At 42.2% G+C, this 24,040-nt stretch overlaps 1 protein-coding gene across 3 annotated transcripts in view; it reads left to right on the top strand.

Moving 5' to 3' along the window:
* The window catches only part of LOC311242597 (uncharacterized protein), a 46,369-nt gene extending 27,598 nt beyond the window's left edge, over positions 1-18,771 (top strand). Inside the window, exons 11-17 of one of the 3 annotated variants that reach the window (XM_084331579.1) lie at positions 862-1,115; positions 5,591-5,716; positions 8,736-8,872; positions 8,984-9,030; positions 10,310-10,381; positions 11,641-11,910; positions 15,646-18,771. In XM_084331579.1, coding sequence (XP_084187705.1) covers positions 862-1,115; positions 5,591-5,716; positions 8,736-8,872; positions 8,984-9,030; positions 10,310-10,381; positions 11,641-11,910; positions 15,646-15,674 — 935 coding nt within the window. In that variant the 3' untranslated portion in view covers positions 15,675-18,771. Of the gene's footprint in view, positions 1-861; positions 1,116-5,590; positions 5,717-8,735; positions 8,873-8,983; positions 9,031-10,306; positions 10,382-11,640; positions 11,911-15,645 lie in introns of all 3 variants that reach the window. The other 2 variants (XM_084331580.1, XM_084331578.1) reach the window with 2 other exon arrangements.
* The last annotated feature ends 5,269 nt before the right edge of the window (positions 18,772-24,040 follow it).

The following is a 24,040-nucleotide window of genomic DNA, read 5'->3' as shown; positions in this document are numbered from 1 at the left end:
GATTTACACTGTGACACTGGCATGATGTAAAACCAGGAGGCTGTCATCCTCATGCTCCCAGTTCATCTGTGACATTCTGGTTAGGATTAGCAATTATTATAAATTTTTTTAATGTTATTATTATTGTGTGGTGGATTATGATTGATCAATTATATTGTAGACGGATCTTGTAGACAATGAATACAAAGTACATGTAGGTTAAATGAGCTTTGGCTGAGAGGAGTGCTCTCCTCTGGCCAGCTAGGAGACACTGAGGAAGAGAAGACGGTGAGCTTTAAGTAGAGAGAGGGGTGGGGGCCGTAGTTTGGTTTGGTTTGGTTTTTATTTAGACAACAAAACATATACAGATCATTACTCCATTATACATTTGTGTCAAGGATAGGAACGAAAAAGGCGCAGTGACTTATTTACATCGTTGTCCTTGGAAGTCAAGGATGCTTGAAACAACACATACAACTCATTACAGGAAATCAATCACAATTATTACATTTGCATAGTAATAATGGCACAACCCTAAATTAATACAAACAAAGCACATTCGTTGATACAATGTTCTTCTAGCTGAGAGTCCGTGTGTCTCGGGAAGCACCCCAGGGGAGGGGGTTTTGGGGGTTGGGAGGGAGGACGGAGAGTGGTTCCGGCCTAGACTAATTACAGTTGCCATTAGTTAGTACCAGAGGGGAGGGGCTTAGGCTACAGGTAGTCCCTGTTAGGTGTGAACTAAAGCTATTGTTTGGGGCAACCAGAAGAGATTCTTCAAAGCTGACCCGTTTCAAACATCAAGCCCACGCTCTCTCTCTCTCTCTCTCTCCCTCTCTCTCTCTCCCTCTCTCTCTCTCCCTCTCTCTCTCTCTCCTCCAGACCCAAAAAACGAGACGACCTTCAGTGTCCTTCACATCAAGGACAACCGGCCCGTCATCGAGCCCACGGTGGAGCACTCGGGCAGCCACGTGAAGTGGCGCGTGTCCTCCCTGTCCCCCGTGGGGCCCGTCGTCCAGGCCGACCAGCCGGTGGAGCACCACGGGGTGGTCCTGGTCTACAAGGAGCTGGGCAACGACAACAACAGCTGCAGCTTCCGCATCTACCTGGCCACCAACAACTCCTCTGACATCAAGGTGAGGAGGGAGGGAGGGAGGGAGGGAGGGAGGGAGGGAGGGAGGGAGAGAGAGAGAGAGCCAACAACTCCTCTGACATCAATGTGAGGAGGGGGGAGGGAGGGAGGGAGGGAGGGGGGGAGAGGGAGGGAGGGAGGGGGGAGAGGGAGGGAGGGAGAGAGAGAGCCAACAACTCCTCTGACATCAAGGTGAGGAGGGGGGAGGGAGGGAGGGAGGGAGGGGGGAGAGGGAGGGAGGGAGAGAGAGCCAACAACTCCTCTGACATCAAGGGAGGGAGGGAGGGAGGGAGGGAGGGAGAGCCAATGACTCAAAATGAACCATGATGTTTGTGAGTATAATTATGAACCATGATGTGTGTGTGAGTATAATTATGAACCATGATGTGTGTGTGAGTATAATTATGAACCATGATGTGTGTGTGAGTATAATTATGAACCATGATGTGTGTGTGAGTATAATTATGAACCATGATGCGTGTGTGAGTATAATTATGAACCATGATGCGTGTGTGAGTATAATTATGAACCATGATGTGTGTGTGAGTATAATTATGAACCATGATGTGTGTGTGAGTATATGTACCATGAGCTGGGTGGGGGATGTCCACTGTACAACATCCAGAACAGGGTTCAGCTACAGCTAAAATACAAATATCTTTATTATTTTGTGTGCGTTCATTGCCATTAGTGTAACAATCTACTAACCATCTACTCTACCATCTACTGTACTAACAAGCATGCACTGAACCCTTATGGCATAGCGGTGAAAACCAATTGACTTGTTTTTTAATTGTATATTTATGTTGATGGCAGTGAGTGCTGCTCAGGAAGCACTATTTATTTTATTTTAATAATTTTATTTTAATACTTTATACCAATAAGTATCTTGTACAATGTCATGCTTAACTGAGGATGAGATTGTTAACGATGTTGATAATGATAATGTAAAGTGCAAAAGCTAATGGGGATCCTAAATAAACATAAACATAACATGAAGCTCTGAATCACAGATATACGTATATAGGGCTGTCAAAGTTCATGCTTTGACTTTGGAGATTCATTTAAATTATTTAAAGCATTAAAATTAATTAATCTAGATGAATCTATGGAGTGAAAAATCAACGTTCTGAACTTTCAGCAGTATATTAGCTTGTTCTTTTTTTGCATCGACTCATGCACATTTTTGGTGTTAATATGATTTATAATTCATACAAGACATTATCGTCCTCTAAGCCAGTATTTCTCAAAGTGGGGGGCGCAGAGGCAGGGGGGGGGCGCAGAGGCATGACAGGGGGGGCCTGAGATTTATAAAAAAAATATATATATATATATATATTTTTGATTACAGAAAATTATCACTAAAGTGCTATCTGTTGCAGCTGCACTGTTCTCCATGAAAATACCATTTCTCAAAATCTGAAAATCATTATTTAATAAAACACAGAAAAGGATCACCAAGTTACTCTGGATAAAAAAAACCTTTACAGACAACATTGAGACAAAGCTTCCTGACACATCTCCATCCAAACTCTTGGAAGAAATCTCATCTGATACCACCTAGAGAGCTAGTTTCAGAGTGTGGTGCTGAGTACCAAGTATCTCATCTCATGGCCCACCAAGTATCTCACGATGCAGCAGTTAAGGTGTTGATACCATTCAGCACCACATACAGTATCTGTGTGAAGCTGGCTTTTCATCCAGGACAGCTCTGAAAACAAAATATAGGGCCAATTTGAAAGGTCACGATATTGGTGTTATTTCAATAAATTTAAACATGGCCCATTTCATGACTATTTTGTTGGGACGGGGACGGGGGGGGGGGCCAAAATATTTTGGTCCGCCAAAGGGGGGCCTGACAGAAAAAGTTTGAGAAGCACTGCTCTAAGCTAATCTACACTTTAACATAGGCCCGGGTTGTTTTTATTTCTGTTAGCGCCGCGGATATAAGAAAGAGGTCTAGCTGAGTCAATGTTGATGGTTTTGTTGAACATTTGTATTTCACAGGAGAAAAACTGTATTCAAAGAAAGCTATTAAAATAGTCTTTTAATCTAAATATACTTTCTTTGAGTTGATTTGACATTAATTCCATGATTTTACTCAACTAAATATCTGTTACAAGCTTCTGTCTTAAGTAGAAAAATGCTATTTTTAATCTAGATTAATTACAGAAAATTGTGAGATTAATTAGTAAAAAAAAATCAATTTATTGACAGCACTGTACACATTACGATAAAGCCCTCACTTCCTGGCACACTGTACGAGATCATCACCCAGGAAGTCTGTGGTGGATGCGTGCGTCTGTCCGTTCTGCCACACATCTGTTGCCAACGGTTCATATTATGTCACGCATCACTTCCTGAAGTGCAGCGCCGTGCGAGTCTCTTTCCGTCTGCGTATATGAGCCGCTGCGGTCCTCATGGTTTAGGGAAAGACTGTCCGACCTGCGGTGACACTTGGACTCTATTCCCTTTGCCCCGTAGAGACGTTGACATGTCCACCCACTGACGCCCCCCACTGTGTTACATTAACCTCTTAACAGATGGGCAGAAAAGTGGAAATTCTTTTTACTTGACCTTGAAAATCATATCTTTATACTTATAGCACATGTATAAGCCTGGTCTCCTTTGAAAGATAACGTCTAAAGTTTCTTACACGATAAAGAAAAATCACTTTTAGTGCTAATGAAATAGAGTAACATAGGTCTGAACTTGAGTTATATCCCCATAAATTGGTATAAGCTGGAAAACACTGCAGGTACATACTATAGCCTGAAGTCTTATGTAGTACAGGTCCAAATTTCATAGGAAACCGCTCAGAAATGGATGATTTAGAGCGCTTTTGGTAAACTGTGTGAAAAAGTTGGTTTTCGCTCGTCACTTTTCACCTAGATCCCTGATTCGCACACCCCCACGTGGGGTATCATTGGAAAGCTACAATCATTGGCTACAACCCTGTCCAATCATTTCCGCAATCGGCGAATGATTGACAGTTCCAGAGCCTCGGGAGTCGGGGGTGGTAATCTGACGCTTGCATGTGTAAAGTCGCACGTCTGACATATCGGCATGTAACTCGAGAACCGCTGAACGGAGTGAGGTGGCATTCGAACGGCAACAAATCGGGATTTAATTCTATATATAATATGTTGTATAAAAAATGCAGAGCCGCTAGTCGCAAAGTGCTGTGTTCCACCGGTGGGCAAATCGTCCTTAAAAGGGCCCAGGCCATTGCCAGTTAAGAGGTAACACACCCTTACTGGACTATATTGTATATACACTCAATAACTCTTCATACTTGTTCATACTTCACTGTTCATACTTTTTGCACAATACTGCTCAATTGCACAGCCCTGCTAAATATTCCATCCCACTGTATTGTTATTTTTATTCTAATTAGTGTATATACTCGACGACATCGTGCACAATTGTACAGCCCTGGCCTATTTTATTTTATAATTATATTACATTCTGTTGTACTTCGATTTTAATTTAGCTTATATTCCATTTTATTTTATTCTACCGTAATTGTCTGTCCGTTAATGTCGCACCAAACGACCAAATCAAATTCCTTTTATGTGTAAACTACTTGGGGGCGACAGTGGCTCGGGAGGTAGAGCAGTCGTCTGGTAATCCGGAGGTTTCCGGTTCGATTCCCGCTTCTCCCGGGCAGCGTGTCGAAGTGTCCTTGAGCAAGACACTTAACCCCTAACTGCTCTCGATGAGCAGGTTGGCACCTTGCACGGTCGCCTCCGCCGTCGGTGTGTGAATGGGTGAGTGAATGGGTGAATGTGAGGAACAAAATTGTAAAGTGCTTTGGATAAAAGCTGTTATATATAAATGCACCATTTACCGTTTACAACAATGAGGCGAACGGCTGAGTTGAAGTGAGCTGCACAAACGGTATTCATCCACCAACTCTTTTGAACGTTCCGTCTCCATGGGAACAACCTACTGTATGTCCACCCACCCTCCCGTCGGTTCAAAGGAACTGACTAAAAATCTCTCTCTCCCCCACTTCCCTTTGAACCTTCCTTTTATATATAGCTTCCTACCTATGTGTACCTTCCTACCTACCTATGTGAACCTTCCTTTATGAGGATGCTTTTTATTCCAATTAGTGTATATACTCGACCACATCGTGCACAATCGTACAGCCTTGGCCTATTTTATTTTACATTCTATTGTACTTTCTATTTTTATTTTATTTTAATCCTTTCGGAACATAGGCCATTGATGAAAAGTTTCCACCCCCATCTGTCTTGAGCCATCCTCTCCAGCTGTTTCCACGTCAGTCCCCTCGTCTTGAGTTCCTGCTATATATCGAATATTTATTCTACCTTTTATTCTATTCCATCATAATTGTCTGTCCGTTAATATCGCGCGAAGCGACCAAATCAAACTCCTTGTATCATGTATGTAAACTACTTGGCGATAAAGACCTCCCTGGTTCTGGTTCTGGTTCTGCTGTGTGTGCATCAGGACATTGGCAAGGAGGTGCGCAGCTCCAAGCGGCGCTACATGAAGATCGAGAAGCCTCCCACCTGCAAACTGGACGAGAGGAGGTACCACCTCACCAGCGAGCCGGAGGGCGAGATCAACCCAGAGGTGGGTGTACTGTGTGTGTGTGTGTCCATGTGGCGTACAATTGGCCACTTCCTTGTAAGTTCCTGTACCTTTCCTATGAGGCATATTGCATTGTAGTGTAGAAATATCACCGTGGGTTCTATATTTATTATTAAGATTATCTGTCAGTGTGTAAAGTCGGGTTATGCCCAATCAAAAGGTTTATCAATAACTAAAGGTGTGCCACAGGGTTCAATTCTAGGTCCTGTCCTCTTCACTATGTATATTAATGATATTGTGTCTTCACTGAATGGTTGTCAAGCCCACCTGTATGCAGATGATACTGTTGTGTATTATTATTGCTGACTCTGTACAATTGGCCATTGATAACTTTCCTGTCCTTTATTACCCTCCAGGAAGCTCACATTACGCTTAAATTGGTTCTTAATAGAATAGAATAGAAATACTTTATTCATCCCGAGGGAAATTTGGCACTACAAATCGCTCACAGTAAACAGTAAACATTTAGGGAGACGAAACGAGTCACGAATGAAGAATAAAATTAGCCTAAGAATAAAAATACCCAGCTCCGGGATATACATTTTCTATGTTTTAGGATAGTTTAATGCTAGTAAAACTAAATGTATGCTTTTTTTTTTAGAGCCAGACACATTGAATATGATGGTTTACACATATCTACCATAAGTGGCTCTAGCATTGAGCGAGCCACTGGATATGAATAATACTTGGTGTGTGGCTCGATGAGAAATTTACATTTAAATTCCATGTTGACAACCTTGCCTCCAAGTTGCGACAGAAAATTGGCTTCCTATACAGAAACGGAACTATCTTTCCTTTGATTAGTAGGAAGAGGGTTGTCGAAGCAGTTTTCTTATCAGTCCTGGACTATGATGATGTAATTTATAGACATGCTGTGGCCTGTCTGCATGCACACTCACGTGAGTTAATGTGTGTGTATCGCAACTCTCGCGTATCGTTCAGAAACGTGCACGTGCATTCGTGTGAAGTATGTGCTTATTGTGTGTGTAATGTCGAAAGAAAAGGAGTGTTTGTGTGCATGCGTGGTGTTGTGGAAAATAATTTTACCAAGTCTGGTGAACTTAATAGAAATTGAGATTGAGTCAATGGATAGGAAAAGAAAGATAGTTTATTCTGTGCACAGAGTCTCAGTTCGATACAGAGAGCAGAAGACAATCTGCAAAGTGAGCCACGAGGCCCAGGATACTTTCAGCCTCATAGTAAAACAAATCAAGGTTTGGAAACAGAAATAAAGACAGGCAGTTCTCATGAGACAACAGTGTGATGAATACTGATCAGCTGCACCAGGCCAGCAGGACCGGCGGCCCTAATATTTTGTTATGAGAGAGTTGGTCGTTAGAGTGGTTCCAGACAAAACATGCTCTCTGTACGCTAGGGAATATATGCCCAGTAAACTGGTTTATCGTAAATGGAATAAAGGAATATTACACTAAATATTGCACAAGGAATGTAAGATGTGAACATATGATCTTTCCATAATAGTGGACACTCGACATGAGCAAAGTGCATAGGATCCTTTTAATAAGGAAAATAATTTTTCTGACACAGAAAACGCCCCAGAGAGTTACATATTTACATAGTGGTATTCATAGTTAAACACATTTAGAGAGAAGATAATGAGGTAGGATTCATATTTCTTTATGTATTCCTTTTGAAACAAGAAATATTGAAGTGGGGGCATTTACATGTTCCCCCGGAGTTAATGAATTGGACTTGAAGAAGTCTTTAGTCATGCAGTGAACACACACATGTGATGGGTGACACAGGAAACACACGCATGTGTTTTCTTTTGGATTGCAGATGAAATCCCCCCCCCCCCCCCCCCCCCCCACCTGAGGCGTGGGGCAGCGCCCGGGGACCAATCCAACTGCTCCTGTCCGTGCTTGGGGACCAGGTTGCCAGGTACCCAGGTGGGGTATCTCCCAGGCCTTTCTGTGTGAAGTTTGCATGTTCTCCCCCCCCCCCCCCCCCCCCCCCCCCCATCCTCGCTAACTCTGTCTAAGACGGACAGAAGCACATGGATTGGTCCCCACGCCTGCGCCCCCATGTCTGCCCTTGGGGGAAAAGACAACGGGATGGGTCATGTGCAGAGTGGAAATAAAAAAAATTCTGTGTTCCTATGTGTCGCCCATCGTATGTGTGTGTTCGCTGCTTGACTACGATGTAATATGTGCTACGAATAAAGACTTCTTCAAGTCCAGTTTTGTATATCATTAGTATATTAATATATAGGATGTATTTCGTGTAGGGATGCACCGATCCGACTTTTTCAGTCCTGATACCGATACCTGGGTATCGGCCGATACCCATTGTTCAATTAATAAACTGTATGCCTCACTGTGTGGAAGAGACTGGGATCATTCTTTTGTGCAAGGCAACATCAGGCTCGACTTAAAACATTACTTTCCTAACTTGGTGAAATAAAATGTAACAAATTAGCACATGTTACTGATTAATAAATTAATAAATGTACTGAATTGTTATTTATTATTTTATTTATTATATTATATATTATAAAAAATGCTATATATACTAGGGATGTCCGATATTATCGGCCTACCGATATTAGCAGCCGATATCAGCATTAAAATGTGATATCGGAAAATATCGGTATCGGTTTTCAATTTTTCTTTTTTTACATTTCTATAACCTTTATTTACCCAGGCAAGCAAGTAAGAACAAATTCTTATTTTATTTATTGTCAAAAGTATACATAATGTTGTGTTAATTCCACAACAAGAGATATGTAATGTTAATTACCTGAAATTATAAAAAATGTGGGGGTTGATATTGGTATAGGAAATTAAGAGTTGGACAATATCGGTATATCGGTATCGGAAAAAAAAGCCAATATCGAGTATATATATATATATGTCCGATACCCGATCCAGCTATTTCAGTCATAATCGGGGGGCGATATCAATATCTGATCGGTGCATCCCTCATTTCGTGTGCGCGTGTTCAAAGTGAAGTCTCAACGCGTGTCCGTGTGCTGCTGCAGGACCTGCCGTTCACGCTAGCGGTCACCAAGCTGAAGGGCTACTTCGAAGCGTTCTTCGAGCAGCCGCCTCCCTTCAAGCTGTCTCTTCTGGAGACCGAGTCGGACCAGAGCGTATGGTCCGCTACCATCCGAGAAGGTATTTATTCCCCCCCCCCCCCTCGTGTGTCTTGTCTTCTATACGTGTGCTTGTGCTGCTGGTTACTGACGGTGCATTCTGCTCCTCCTCCTCCTCCTCCTCCTCCTCCCAGAGACTGCGTGGACAACAGCGCAGAGAAGCCCAAGAAGAGGCCTGAGGGTGGGTTCAGCTTCACCACTCACTCCTGCGCTGCTGCCCTGTTTCAACTCGTGAACCGGCGGGGTTTTCTTAGAAAACAATACATCTGAATTTGTCATCTCTCTCTCTCTCTCTCTCTCTCTCTCTCGCTCTCTCCTCTCTCTCTGTCTCTCTGTTCTCTCTCTCTTCTCTCTCTCTTTCTCTCTCTCTCTCTCTCTCTCTCTCTCTCTCTCTCTCTCTCTCTCTCTCTCTCTCTCTCTCTCTCTCTCTCTCTCTCCCCTCCCCTCTCTGTTTCTCTCTCTGTCTCTCCTCACTCGGTCTTCTCACTCTCTTTGTCTCCCCTCTCTCTGTTTCTCTCTCTCTTTGTGTCTCTCTGTCTCTCTTCACTCTGTCTCCCCTCTCTCTGTTCCTCTCTCTTCTCTCTGTCTCCCCTCTCTCTGTTCCTCTCTCTTCTCTCTGTCTCCCCTCTCTCTGTTCCTCTCTCTTCTCTCTGTCTCCCCTCTCTCTGTTCCTCTCTCTTCTCTCTGTCTCCCCTCTCTCTGTTCCTCTCTCTTCTCTCTGTCTCCCCTCTCTCTGTTCCTCTCTCTTCTCTCTGTCTCCCCTCTCTCTGTTCCTCTCTCTTCTCTCTGTCTCCCCTCTCTCTGTTCCTCTCTCTTCTCTCTGTCTCCCCTCTCTCTGTTCCTCTCTCTTCTCTCTGTCTCCCCTCTCTCTGTTCCTCTCTCTTCTCTCTGTCTCCCCTCTCTCTGTTCCTCTCTCTTCTCTCTGTCTCCCCTCTCTCTGTCTCCTCTCTCTTCTCTCTGTCTCCCCTCTCTCTGTTCCTCTCTCTTCTCTCTGTCTCCCCTCTCTCTGTTCCTCTCTCTTCTCTCTGTCTCTCTTCTCTCTGTTCCTCTCTCTTCTCTCTGTCTCCCCTCTCTCTGTTCCTCTCTCTTCTCTCTGTCTCTCCTCTCTCTGTTCCTCTCTCTTCTCTCTGTCTCCCCTCACTCTGTCTCCTCTCTCTCACTCTGTCTCTCTGTCTCTCCTCTCTCTCTGTCTCTCTGTTTCTCTCTCTCTTCTCTCTCTCTCTCTGTCTCCTCTCTCTCTCCTCTCTTTGTCTCCCCTCTCTCTGTTTCTCTCTTGTGTCTCTCTGTCTCTCTTCACTGTCTCCTCTCTCTCACTCTTGTCTCTCCTCTCTCTGTCTCTCTGTTTCTCTCTCTCTCTTCTCTGTGTCTCTCTCTCTCTCTCTCTCTCTCTCTCTCTCTCTCTCTCTCTCTCTCTCTCTCTCTCTCTCTCTCTCTCTCTCTCTCTCTCTCTCTCACAGCAGGTAGAAAGAGGAACATCAGCGCATCAGAGGAAGAACCGACCAATAAGAGACCTCGACGGCAAGATGAGTCAGGTGACTCCTCCCCTTTCATATTCTGCACGGCAGAACGGCATCAAGCTCCTCCCCTAAACGCTCCGTTTGTTCCGCCAGATTTAATGGCAGCCGGCAGCTTAATTGCAACTTTGGTCTGATTCTAATCAAGCAGAACAAACGGAAAATAGTCCAGCATTGATTTAAATGTTTTTAAACTGGCATACTTCTCCATTATGAAACTGTGGAGATTAAATTAACTGTGTGTATTTGTGTATGTGTGTGTGTGTATATATTTGTGTGTGTGTATGTGTATATTTGTTTGTGTGTATGTATTTGTTTATGTGTATGAATGTGTCTGTGTGTATGTATTTGTTTATATGTGTGTATGAATGTGTGTATGTATTTGTTTGTGTGTGTGCATGAATTTGTGTATTTGTTTATGAATGTGTGTGTGTATTTGTGAATGTGTGTCTGTATGTATTTGTGTGTATATGTCTATCTGTATGTGTGTGTATCTATGTGTGTGTATCTGTGTATGAATGTGTGTGTGTATCTGTATGTGTATGTGTATCTGTGTATGAATGTGTGTGTATCTATATGTGGGTGTGTATGAATGTGTGTGTGTGTGTATGTGTCTGTGTGTGTATCTGTGTATGAATGTGTGTGTATGTATGTGGGTGTGTATCTGTGTATATGTGTGTGTATGTGTCTATGTGTGTGTGTGTGTATCTGTGTATGAATGTGTGTGTATCTATATGTGGGTGTGTATGTGTGTATGAATGTGTGTGTGTATGTGTCTGTGTGTGTCTGTGTATGAATGTGTGTGTATCTATATGTGGGTGTGTATCTGTGTATGGGTGTATGAATGTGTGTGTGTATGTGTCTGTGTGTGTGTATCTGTGTATGAATGTGTGTGTATCTATATGTGGGTGTGTATCTGTGTATGTGTGTATGAGTGTGTGTGTGTATCTGTGTGTGTGTATGAATGTGTGTATCTGTGTATGAGTGTGTGTGTGTATCTGTGTGTGTATGAATGTGTGTATCTGTGTGTGTGTGTGTATGAATGTGTGTGTGTGTATGTGTCTGTGTGTGTGTGTGTATGAATGTGTGTGTGTGTGTATGTGTGTGTGTGTGTGTGTGTGTGTGTATGAATGTGTGTGTGTGTGTGTGTATGAATGTGTGTGTGTGTGTGTGTGTGTGTGTGTGTGTGTATGAATGTGTGTGTGTGTGTGTGTATGAATGTGTGTGTGTGTGTGTGTGTGTGTGTGTGTGTGTATGAATGTGTGTGTGGTGTCCAGAAGGCACCACCGAGGCTCCTCCTCCCGGGCAGCAGGACGTCACGGAGAAGCAGCTGCTCCAGGTGGCCAAGCGGCTGGGGAAGGAGTGGAAGCAGGTGGCCATCTTCCTGGACCTGAGCTCCCGGGACCTGGAGGACATCCAGGCGGCGGAGCAGGACGGCACCATGCAGAAGCTGAGGATGCTGGTGGAGTGGAAGAGCCGGCGGCGGCTGTGGAGGAGCCTGGAGGACCTGGACGACCTGCCCAACGAGGTCCACCAGACGCTCAAAGGTGAGGATAATAATTCGTTATATTATTATTATTATTATTATTAATCATATTATTAACACTTTGCCGCCCAAGCATGAGTTAACTCGTGATTCGATTCCACCCGTTGAGTTGTTATTGTTTTATTCCATATTAATAGCGCTATTAACGTCCGCGATCGACTTGCAGGACCTACCCACATATTTGATTTTCGAAACATGCAATACCGGCAAGATCCGCTTAGGGGCGCCATCGCTCCACTGCAGTATCATTGAGGGCGATTGAAAAAAAAATTATTTTCACTGTCTGTGGGCGTTTCATATGAGCCTCGGTTCCAAACGAAGACCCTCCATCTTTGATCCCGTTACCGATCTTTGCAGATATTTCAGCCTGGAATAATGGGATTTATGATTAGCCAATGGACATATCGAACTACCAGATTCCGATGACTAATGACGAAATGCTGCCGGCGATCACATGGCCTGACGGTAGGATACTATTCCCCCAAATTACAGCTGGATTGGACATTGTTTTAAAACGTAACGTGATCGATCAGTGAAAATGGCTACTTGAACGCACACTGTATTGCTAATCAATAATACTGATCGGTGTTCCCCGCCGCCCCCATTTCATCCATAGATGCTCTGTAATAGTCCGGATGCTACGCAGTTTGTTTTATTTCATTCGTATATATACAGCAGAAATGGCGTTTGATATAACGTGACTAGAATTTAGCCTATTATCTAGCTCCCCAGAAAAAAACCGAGGCGAAAACTGCGATAAACCTTATATTCACTGGCGCTATAAAATGACAACCAACCGATGGATTTTTATTTTCTTTAAGCCATTATGAAGGCACAGTTTATGCACTCAAGTGACAATGAGAATGGACAGATAGCAATACTATAAATTATATATATAGCTGTTAGAAAGTACATCGGTTTGTAAACAAACCTCTGTCCTCTGGCCTATAAATTTGGCGCTACATGCTGGTCGTCAATGTGTTTTAATATGATATTGTAAGGAAGGGGGCAGGACCAGATAAGCTTTGCTTCTTTCTGTCCCTTCTCGAACAAAACCATTTGTCTTGAGATATGTTGACAATTGCTTCCATGTCTAGGAAGATTATATTTTATTTTCTTTGTATTTGTATTTTATTTATTTATTATTTATTTATTTTTTGTTATTTTTTGTTATTTCAAGTTTGTGTGTTTACTGTATGGTTGTTTGAGATAAATAAAGATCAAATCTAATAATAATACGCTTTATTTATATATCAATCAATCAATCAGATTTATTTATATAGCACATTTAACATGACACATGTCAACCAAAGTGCTGTACAGAGGGTAGATACAGTACACAGGTACATCTAGACAACATATAGTGCTGTACAGAGGGTAGATACAGTACACAGGTACATCTAGACAACATATAGTGCTGTACAGAGGGTAGATACAGTACACAGGTACATCTAGACAACATATAGTGCTGTACAGAGGGTAGATACAGTACACAGGTACATCTAGACAACATATAGTGCTGTACAGAGGGTAGATACAGTACACAGGTATACATCTAGACAACATATAGACAACAGTCACATCTCCGTTTTCACGGGAGGACACCTTTCGCACAAAGATTGCAGCTCAAAGTGCTTCGGAACAGACAAAAGACAGGCATAAAATTAGCACATAAAGTGCAGACATACTATAAAATCACAGTTTTTCACATTAGGATCTAACATCCCAACAGGCCACCTTATCTTTTTTTTTATCCACTTTTTCTCTCCATTTAATTTTTTTTCTCTCATCCCAATTTCGTATTTCCAATTATCTCCTCCCCTGTCTTGAACGTTGCTAGACTATGCCTCCCACTGGTCGGCTGTAGTGAGGATAGAAGCCTTGCATCACGTGTCCCCTCCGGTACACGAGGAGGCAGCCTGTCGCATCTTTTCACCGCAGCAGCTCGAACTCTCAGTGGCGAGGAGTAACGCGTGGGAGGATTCACACTGCCCCCGATACTTCCTGTTTCCGCCGCACCGGCGTCACCCAACCGACCTGTAGGAGTCGCTGTCCACAACGTCCAATCCCCACCCACCGCCAACTCTCTAACACTGCCAATTGTGTTAGTATGACGGCCGGCCAAGCTGGTAGCAACGCAGAGCAGAGAGCTGGGCTCGATACCAGCATATCCTGCGTTAGTGGCGAGCGCCTTGCCCACTGCGCCACTCAGCCGCCTCCAACAGGCCACCTTATCTATGGTTTGATTCTATTGCAGTTTTAAAAATAGACTATAATAAAAAGAGTAAAATAGAATAGACAGAGTAAAATAGTGCAATAGTGCAGTGCAATAAAATAGTAGAATAGATGGGTAACTTGAGTTGATGACATAAGAAAGGTCATTCCCACTGGAATCTACAGCGTTTTAATGGTTTAGAGCCCTAGGGTTCACCACAATTGGCTTTCTAATTGACTTATATCTTTTATATCTTATATCTTGATCCTCCAATTAAAACTATTGCTAGTTTGTCTGAGGGGAGCGACGGTGGTGATTGGAGGATCAAGAAGAGTGGCTCAGTAGGTAGAGAAGTCGTCTGGCAATTGGAAGATTACTGATTCCTAATACTAACAAGCTCTGGTTTTTTGAAACTGCGGGGATGAAATTAACGTTGTGTGTGTGTATATTTGTAAGATGTCTGAAACAAACATTTGTATTTGTGAGGACATTCCTTTGACCTGTATTGATTCCCTATCCGCGAACCTTAATTCTTACCTCGACATTAATTCCTACTGTAATAACTAAAAATCCCTGTTTTCAAAGTTAGAGAACATGTCCTCACTTTTTAGGATTTTAACTAATATTTCCATTCATGTGAGCATATTTGGTCTCCAAACACACAAACACACACACATTCACACACGCGCACACCAGGCCACGTGAGCGGATCGGCGCGGCCGAGAAATCCGCTCTTCGCTCTTTAAAGCTTGGTCCGCTCCGCTAATCGCTCATGTTGACCCCGCCCCCAAGTCGCTCTCCGCTCGCTCCCCACTCACCTTGAATCGAGCGCTCCCCGCTCCCCGCGCCAGATCGCTCGGCAGTTTTTCTTTTTCTTTTTTGGAGCATGGTGTAAATGAGCTCAAACTACAACAGTCTACACCCCCTGGGCCCCTTAACAATTGTTTGTATTGAGCCGCATTGTAATTGTAGCCATTCTGCAATGTTAAATAACGTTGTTTATCCATTCACTAGCTCTATTAAGCGATGATAGGCTAGCCGAGCCACAATGCTATGGTCGCTGCCATTAACGTTAGCATGTAAGCTAACGTCAACAACAATGGCGTCGATACTTTTTCTAACAGGAGTGAGTGTGGGCGTCATAGATATCTATGGTGGGCGTCTCTACAGTGACGAAGCCTGAACCCTTCTCATTGGTTGAAAATGGCCTTCATGTTTGTACATCGCCATCTGTTGCTTTGGCATTGTACTGCATGTATATATTACATCAACAGTGTTAAACCACTGTGAGCGGCCTGGAGTGGATTGGAGCGGAGGAGAACTCTCGCTCCGGACGTCGCGCCGACTCATTTTAAAACCCACTCCTCGCTCACGTCAAAACCGCCCGCTCCGCGCCCCGCGCCGCTCACGCTCCGATCCGCTCACATGGCCTGGCGCACACACACTCGCACTCACGAGCACACACACACACACACACACTCACACGCTCAAATTAACTGATATGTCTGTCTCTATCCTCAGACATGATGGACAATAGATTGGCTAAATGAGACGAGTCTGACCTTTGACCTCCTGGCTGGGCGTCCGTCCTGCCGTCGCCGAGGGAATGAAGACTCTTAGCGCTGGTCCTGAAACAGTGAAGCTCTGCCTGTGACGTGTGTCCTGGTGGCCTCGACAGGGACTGCACCGTCACCCTCTTCCCAGCAAGGATTTAATAACGATTTAATAATGATTTAATAATGATTGAAGGGTTAGCTGCCCTATATATATTATATATAAGGCATCTGTACACACTTTAACAGACTTTTAATGAATTTTTTTTAATTTTCCACTGCCATTTCCACTTCCTCTGATAAGGAGGGGGGGGGGGGGGGGTGGCACCAGAGCGCCCCCTATGGACCGGCCTCCCGCTGTATGTGTGTGTGTATATATATATATATATATATGTGTGTTCAAAAACATCCCTTGTACCTGTAATGAATACAGGTTTACCAAGCTGACGGTGCCCCTCTGTAGCCAGGAAGCCATGCTAGACGTTATGAGGAGCAATGGAGGAGCACAGCTGACTGGTCTACAGATACACTTGTGGAAAATACACTAACTGGTGACTGTTGCTCCTCTCACACACACACGCACACACACACACGCACACGCACACACACACACACACACACACACACACTGTAGACGCTGCTGCTGCTGCTGCTGTGATGACTTAGGCAGATAGTGATTTTGAAATGTAAACAACAAGCGTTCTGATAGGCTGACGACAATAACGCACGGTGACGCAGCAGTGTTAGGAGAGTTGAGTTGAGGCAGATATATCTCAATCCGGCCAAGATATGACTTAGGCAATTGTGCTACAAGGCTAATGATGTTTGACGTGTTGCGATGAGCATACTTAGCTATCGTCGCTGAGCAGAGATGGCAACAAATGTAAGGAATGAGCCTTATTCACTCTGGACTAGTATTACGTCGTAGGCGACTCGTGGTAATAGAAATCCTCCACCTCTGTGATTTCCAGACGAGCATTTGCACAGAATACGTTTTCACTTCAAGATCGATCTTGACACGACCATAGTTTTTTTTTTAAACATTATCGGTTCAAATGGCACCTCTGACTGATTTGAAGTTTGCACTGGAAATGCATTGAAAACCGGCGTTGATTAAACTACGGCCGAGAACAAAAGAGATGCCGATTTGCGCACTAATATATTATCAGATGACCTCTGTGTTTAAATAGAGCTGGAAATATTACTTTACAAATGACAGACATGGAAGATTTACACGGGATAAAGATGAGACGACCTCCTTATTACGAGGTCCCCGGGTCATGCTAGTACCGTGCAAATAGGGTCATTGTAAATTGGTTTGAATGTGGCCACCAGTGATGTCATCGAGGACACTGAAACCGTGTGTTGTGTTAATTACAGCTCAATGACATGATAGCAGTCCCTATAAGACAGTGGCTCGGGAGGAAGAGCAGTTACCGGTTCGATTCCCGCCCCTCCCGGGCAGTGTGTTGAAGTGTCCTTGAGCAAGACACTTAACCCCTAACTGCTCCCAATGAGCAGGTTGGCACCTTGTGTGAATGTGAGTGAACGGGTGAAATGTGAGGACCAAATTGCAACGCGCTTTGGATAAAAGCTGCTATATAAATGCAGCCCATTTACCATAAAACATGGTATTGCTATTTTTTCCACAAGGATTCAATGTCCCAAATGACATCACTGGTGGCCATATTCAAACTAATTTACTCTCTGTAACTGTCGAACTAAATTAATGTGTGCAAAACAGTTTTTGGACGTGTGTGAGATTATGTGCGAAATAAATCTGCATTGTTTTTTTGGCTGAAGCGGCCCATTAATGGCGGTTAGCGATCTCAAGCGACTAATTCTTGGCACTTAGTTTGCAGCCGGTTTCCACCAGAATGAACTGACTACGGCTGTCCCAACATTAATTGGCCAGCAAAACACAAAATAAATGTTTTGTACAGACACACTATCAATATTGATTTCGGCTGTTATCATGTTACAATACTTTCCCCAGACGTGTGTCTGTCATCTGGGAATTAGGTAGCTAATTATGTATCCAGTTATCTCATGCAGGTGCTGAAACTGTGTTGAAACTGGCAAAAAAAAAAAATTAAATCCCAACTGTCGTCTGGACCTGTGAATTATGCATCACTTCGATCTGTTTTGCCATTGGGACATTTTGTAAACAATTGATTGACCTATCTCGAGCCCTGCCCTCTTTCTTTCTTGATCGCCCAATCACAACTTCAAGGGAAGAGACGGTTGTAATTGGAAGATCAATAAACGAGTACGGGGCTTAATGACACTTTCTTACAATCTTTTATTTTATACCATGTACATATCAGTTATCTTAATCTTTTTTTTTTTTAAATGTAAAATTATTTTTATTAATGTATAGGCTAAGGAATGTACTTTGTGTTGTTTGTTATAAATGTGTTGTTGTCGCCGGTCAAACTGGTTGGAGTTATTCTCCCAGAACAGCTTGATGATCATGTTTATTTTGCTGAACTCAATTATGATGATGAATTATTATGAATTAATCTAATTATTTCTTTACCCCTGAGACTGGCAATCACAACCTGTGTTCATGTACTGAGACTGATTTGTTACATGTCTAAAGCGTGTGTATATACAGACATTGCTTGAGAAAACAAGGTTGAACATTTTGGACTCCGGTTTGAACATAACAGCTTTGCCTTCAGGGACGGCTATTAGTAGCACAAGCAGCCCTTTTAGTTACTTTTCTATAGAGTAGAGAAAGAGATTTTCTATGGCTTTGAACAGTCGTGTATTGAAAAAGAATAATCATGCAAACTGACTGTAGGGGGAAACTCGATCACTTTAGTTGTCGTTAGTTAATATTCACAGAAAGGGCCAAACGCCTGACCTTTGGAACGTTGAGCACTAGCCAGAGTAGGCTCACACAACAGAAGAGACAATATTCCACCCCCTTGCATGTTGAGTGCATCCGATGATGTCGATAAAATAATTTCTGTGTGATAATGTTTACAACGGGAGAATAACTCGTTCTCCTTTTACAAATGTACCAGAAACATTCCAATCCCTCCTTTTTGCACCTGTGTTGATATATTAGGTTTCAGGTTTATCTCTCTCCATGGGCTGAAATTGTAATGTCTTTGGGGCGAAAGAAAACTTGACCGAATAAACACATTTCTCTGTGGAACGTGAGTATGAATTATTATTATTTTTATTTTTTTGCAACTGTTTTCAGAATATCCACCTCATTTGATCAATTTCATCAAGCCATTGCAATCAGACTATTCATTTAGAATCACATGCACAAATGTGCAATAAGAACTTTATTATAAATAGCCAAATAATAACATGAAAGGCAATCAATCAAATGAATGAATAAATAAATAAATAAATAAATAAATACATTTTAAACGCCAAATAAATATGTTCTCCCCAGATACTGGAATACATTGGTATATAACATGACCTCCATTAATATGGCTTGTTATTCAGTAAACTTCTGGGCCCAATAGGCCGGTGTTTAGCTTATGTCTCAAGCACCTCCATTTCCAGTGTAGACAGAGTACTACTTGGTTTCCATAAATAATGATAATAAATGACTGAGGGCCAGAGCCATTTGTTGTTGTTGATAAAGGTGATAAAGATCTACTTCTTGTGGTCTCCAGACGAGATGTATCCCATAGCTCTGTTGATGGTGAGGGCTCTGATGTAGAAGCCCTTGATCATCCTGCACAGATGCACCCTGCTGTCAAACGCTTGGTTAGGCCACATCGAGGAGTGACTCTGTGAAAGACAGAAGAATTAATAAGAAAAGAGTCCCAGCGTGTGTCTGGTGCACGTTATCTCAGGACATATAGAGTTATCTACAACAGCCTAGCTGCCAATATGTGTTTTTTCCCCTTATTACTGTGGGAGAGTGCAATCATCCAATCCACCAAGCGACTCAAAACGAGAGTGAATACCAACAGAAGAATATTGCAGGGGATTTTTGGCAAATTTCTTTGGGCCGCTACCCACACGGGTTATCTGTGTTGCTCATTCCACGAAGATCACAATCCTTACAAGTTGTACCTCGTTGTAAAGGTGACTAATCAGCCTTTCCAAATATATAAAATACAATACCAATTGGTATTATTAAAGGGGAGGAATATTCAACTGAAATAACGTTTCCAAACTTTTTTTTTTAGGAGTTTAGTTATATACGGCCTAGCTGCCTCTCAGGACACACAGAGTTATATACAACAGACTAGCTGCCTCTCAGGACACACAGAGTTATATACAACAGCCTAGTTGCCTCTCAGGACACAGAGTTATATACAACAGACTAGCTGCCTCTCAGGACACACAGAGTTATATACAACAGACTAGCTGCCTCTCAGGACACACAGAGTTATATACAACAGACTAGCTGCCTCTCAGGACACACAGAGTTATATACAACAGACTAGCTGCCTCTCAGGACACAGAGTTATATACAACAGCCTAGTTGCCTCTCAGGACACACAGAGTTATATACAACAGCCTAGCTGCCTCTCAGGACACACAGAGTTATATACAACAGACTAGCTGCCTCTCAGGACATAGAGAGTTATATACAACAGACTAGCTGCCTCTCAGGACATAGAGAGTTATATACAACAGACTAGCTGCCTCTCAGGACACACAGAGTTATATACAACAGCCTAGCTGCCTCTCAGGACAGACAGAGTTATATACAACAGCCTAGCTGCCTCTCAGGACACACAGAGTTATATACAACAGCCTAGCTGCCTCTCAGGACACACAGAGTTATATACAACAGACTAGCTGCCTCTCAGGACACACAGAGTTATATACAACAGACTAGCTGCCTCTCAGGACACACAGAGTTATATACAACAGACTAGCTGCCTCTCAGGACACAGAGTTATATACAACAGACTAGCTGCCTCTCAGGACATAGAGAGTTATATACAACAGACTAGCTGCCTCTCAGGACACAGAGAGTTATATACAACAGACTAGCTGCCTCTCAGGACACAGAGTTATATACAACAGACTAGCTGCCTCTCAGGACACACAGAGTTATATACAACAGACTAGCTGCCTCTCAGGACACACAGAGTTATATACAACAGCCTAGCTGCCTCTCAGGACACAGAGAGTTATATACAACAGACTAGCTGCCTCTCAGGACATAGAGTTATATACAACAGACTAGTTGCCTCTCAGGACACACAGAGTTATATACAACAGACTAGCTGCCTCTCAGGACAGAGTTATATACAACAGACTAGCTGCCTCTCAGGACATAGAGTTATATACAACAGCCTAGCTGCCTCTCAGGACACACAGAGTTATATACAACAGACTAGCTGCCTCTCAGGACACAGAGTTATATACAACAGCCTAGCTGCCTCTCAGGACACACAGAGTTATATACAACAGCCTAGCTGCCTCTCAGGACACACAGAGTTATATACAACAGACTAGCTGCCTCTCAGGACACAGAGTTATATACAACAGCCTAGCTGCCTCTCAGGACACACAGAGTTATATACAGACTATTAGATTAGATCACATTAGATCAGATTAGATTTGATTAGATCGAATTAGATTAGACTAGATTAGATTCGATTCAAATGTATTGAATGAATGAGTGATTTTATTTCTGTCTTCTTTTACAAAGCAATGTACAGTAGTAGAACATTTATAAACGAAAGAAAAATGACCGAACAGGTGTAGGCTGAAGCCGAGGCGTATATATATATACCCTTTTAAACATACATTATTTACACACAAAAACATACAAAAAAATAAACATAATTCAGTACATCATATTGCAAAAACAGAAGGTTACAAAAGTTTCAGTTTTGTATACACATTTATTTATTTGTTTTTTATATAGTATATATATATTTTTTTTTACGATTTGAATACAGTTATGTATTCTTAGTTCCCCTAAGTCTATACCTGCTCTCTCTAGTCTGGAACAACTCCTGAATGCAACTTGGAAGTGAGTGCTTATGTGCTTTGTACATTATTATGCAGAGATGCCACCGATCAAAAGATGTTTGTGGGTAAGAGAATTGTAGATTTACAAATATACAAACAACATACATAATTATAACTACCGGCTTTCATTTTGACTGCTAATGATTTCTAGCAAATACAAACGCATACACTGTGAGTAAAGCATGAATATAGAGAACAAACCAAAAAGAAGGAAACATTACCTGTGAAGAATCCCTCTGGTTTGTTGTCGTCTCAAGGGAACAGCTCTGTGGAAACCAAAGAACCATTAGTTGGGCAACTTGCAAATGTTATTTCCCTGGAGATTCTCTCTCTCTCATGGCATCTGCCTATAGATCCCACCCCTTCTCTTTTCCTTCTCTATCTCTCTCTCTCACTCTCTCAATTCAATTCAAAGGGGCTTTATTGATATGGGAAACACACATTTACATAGCCAAAGCCCAAAGCCAGCGTTAGAACAATCAAAACGTATCAAACTTAAACTAAAACTATGTACAATTAAGATATGGGCCTACTAGAATAAAGAAATGTGTGAACAGAGCTGTGTCGCATTGCAATTTTGTAATCAAATATACCACGTAAAAAAATATAAAAGACTTGACTAAAAAAAAATAAACAAGAGAATTGTGCAAAAGATTAAAATAAAGATACATATGTGTCACAATGTGCATTTCACTGTAATGTACATGTACCTTATATGTGACAAATAAAACAAAACTTGAAGTAGGTAACATGTCTCTCTCACTCTCTCTATCACTTCACTTTCTCACTATATATCACTCACTCTTACTCTCTCCTCTCTCTGTCTCTCCTCTGTATCTCCTCTTTGTTTTTCTCTCTGTATCTCCTCTCTCTCTTTGTTTTTCTCTCTGTATCTCCTCTCTCTCTTTGTTTTTCTCTCTGTATCTCCTCTCTCTCTCTCTCTCTCTCTCTCTCTCTCTCTCTTCTCTCTGTCTCCTCTCTCTGTCTCTCCGTCTCCTCAGTCTCCCCACTCTCTCTGTCATACACACACACACACACACACACACACACACACACACACACACACACACACACACACACACACACACACACACACACACACACACACACACTCACACACACACTCACTGACCTCTGTTAGCTTGTGTATGGTCACCAGTGTGGGGTTCAGTAGTTCTCTGTATCCATGGGAGCCGAGATGCACCTGGTAGGACGTGAGCACAGCAGCGTAGTGACGCAGGTCCTCCATCGCGCTCCCCACACAGTCACGCTGGGGACACAAACAAGAGGCTGTCACTCATCCTCCAGCTGGACCGCAGCTCTGCTTCAGTCAATGACTGAGGACGCTGTCAAATATCTGTTATATTACATTGAAAGAACATCATAGGCTGAACAATGAATTATTATTAGTGCTGTCAATAGATAAAAATTGTTTAACTAATTAATCTCACCATTTTCTGTAATTAATCTAGATAAAAAAATTGCATTTTTCTATTTAAGACCTGAGCTTGTAACAGATATTTATTTATTTTGTAAAATCAACACAAAGAAAGTATATTTAGATTCAAAGACTATTTTAATAGCTTTCTTTGAATACAGTTTCTCTCCTGTGAAATACAAATGTTCAACAAAACCATCAACATTGACTCAGCTAGACCTCTTTCTTATATCCGCGGCGCTAAGATTGAAGATTTTTCACTCCAGATTAATCTAGAGTCATTTATTTGAATGCTTTAAATTATTTAAATGAATCTCCAAAGTTAAAGCATTAATTTTGACAGCCCTAATTATTATACATCAAACTTTTTTTAGTAAAATAGTTTACGATACACTGTTTATGTTTATTTAGGATCCCCATAGTTGCCGCCTTCGAAACAACCATTCTCCCTGGGGTCCACACAAAAGACTAAATCAAATATAACCACCACATGATGTACATCCACACGGTTACAGTTATCAATAAAAACTATTTAAATTCAATATATTAAAGTCCTAAAGACAGTCTTACCTCATTGAAAGTCGTTTTCGTGAGACTTGAGCAACTGGCGTTCTAGAGGGAATGTTTTAAATATAAAGCATTAGTATGTCGAATAGAGAGTTAATTTCAATGAGCTAGGCAGAGTCTTCTAAAGGTACGTTACAGTAGCAAGTGAACAAGTTCAAGTTCAATTTGTCACATATAATGTACATTACACTAGTGAAATGCTTGGTTCTGTCTAATGAGCCTCCTGAGATTAGCTTCATACAGTAACATGTAAAAAGAATAAAGGGCAAACACTATACAATACAAACTAAAGTACAAAGTGAAGTACAAAATTAAATGGGACATAGATACATTTATCAAATGCAACCACTTGGGACAAACGTTGATAAACCGGAGGAAACGCATC

The sequence above is a fragment of the Notolepis coatsorum genome, assembly GCF_963971535.1.
Source record: "Notolepis coatsorum genome assembly, chromosome: 1".
Lineage (NCBI taxonomy): Eukaryota > Metazoa > Chordata > Actinopteri > Aulopiformes > Paralepididae > Notolepis > Notolepis coatsorum.
The sequence above is the reverse complement of the archived record's forward strand: the minus strand, read 5'-3'. Positions and strand labels throughout refer to the sequence as shown.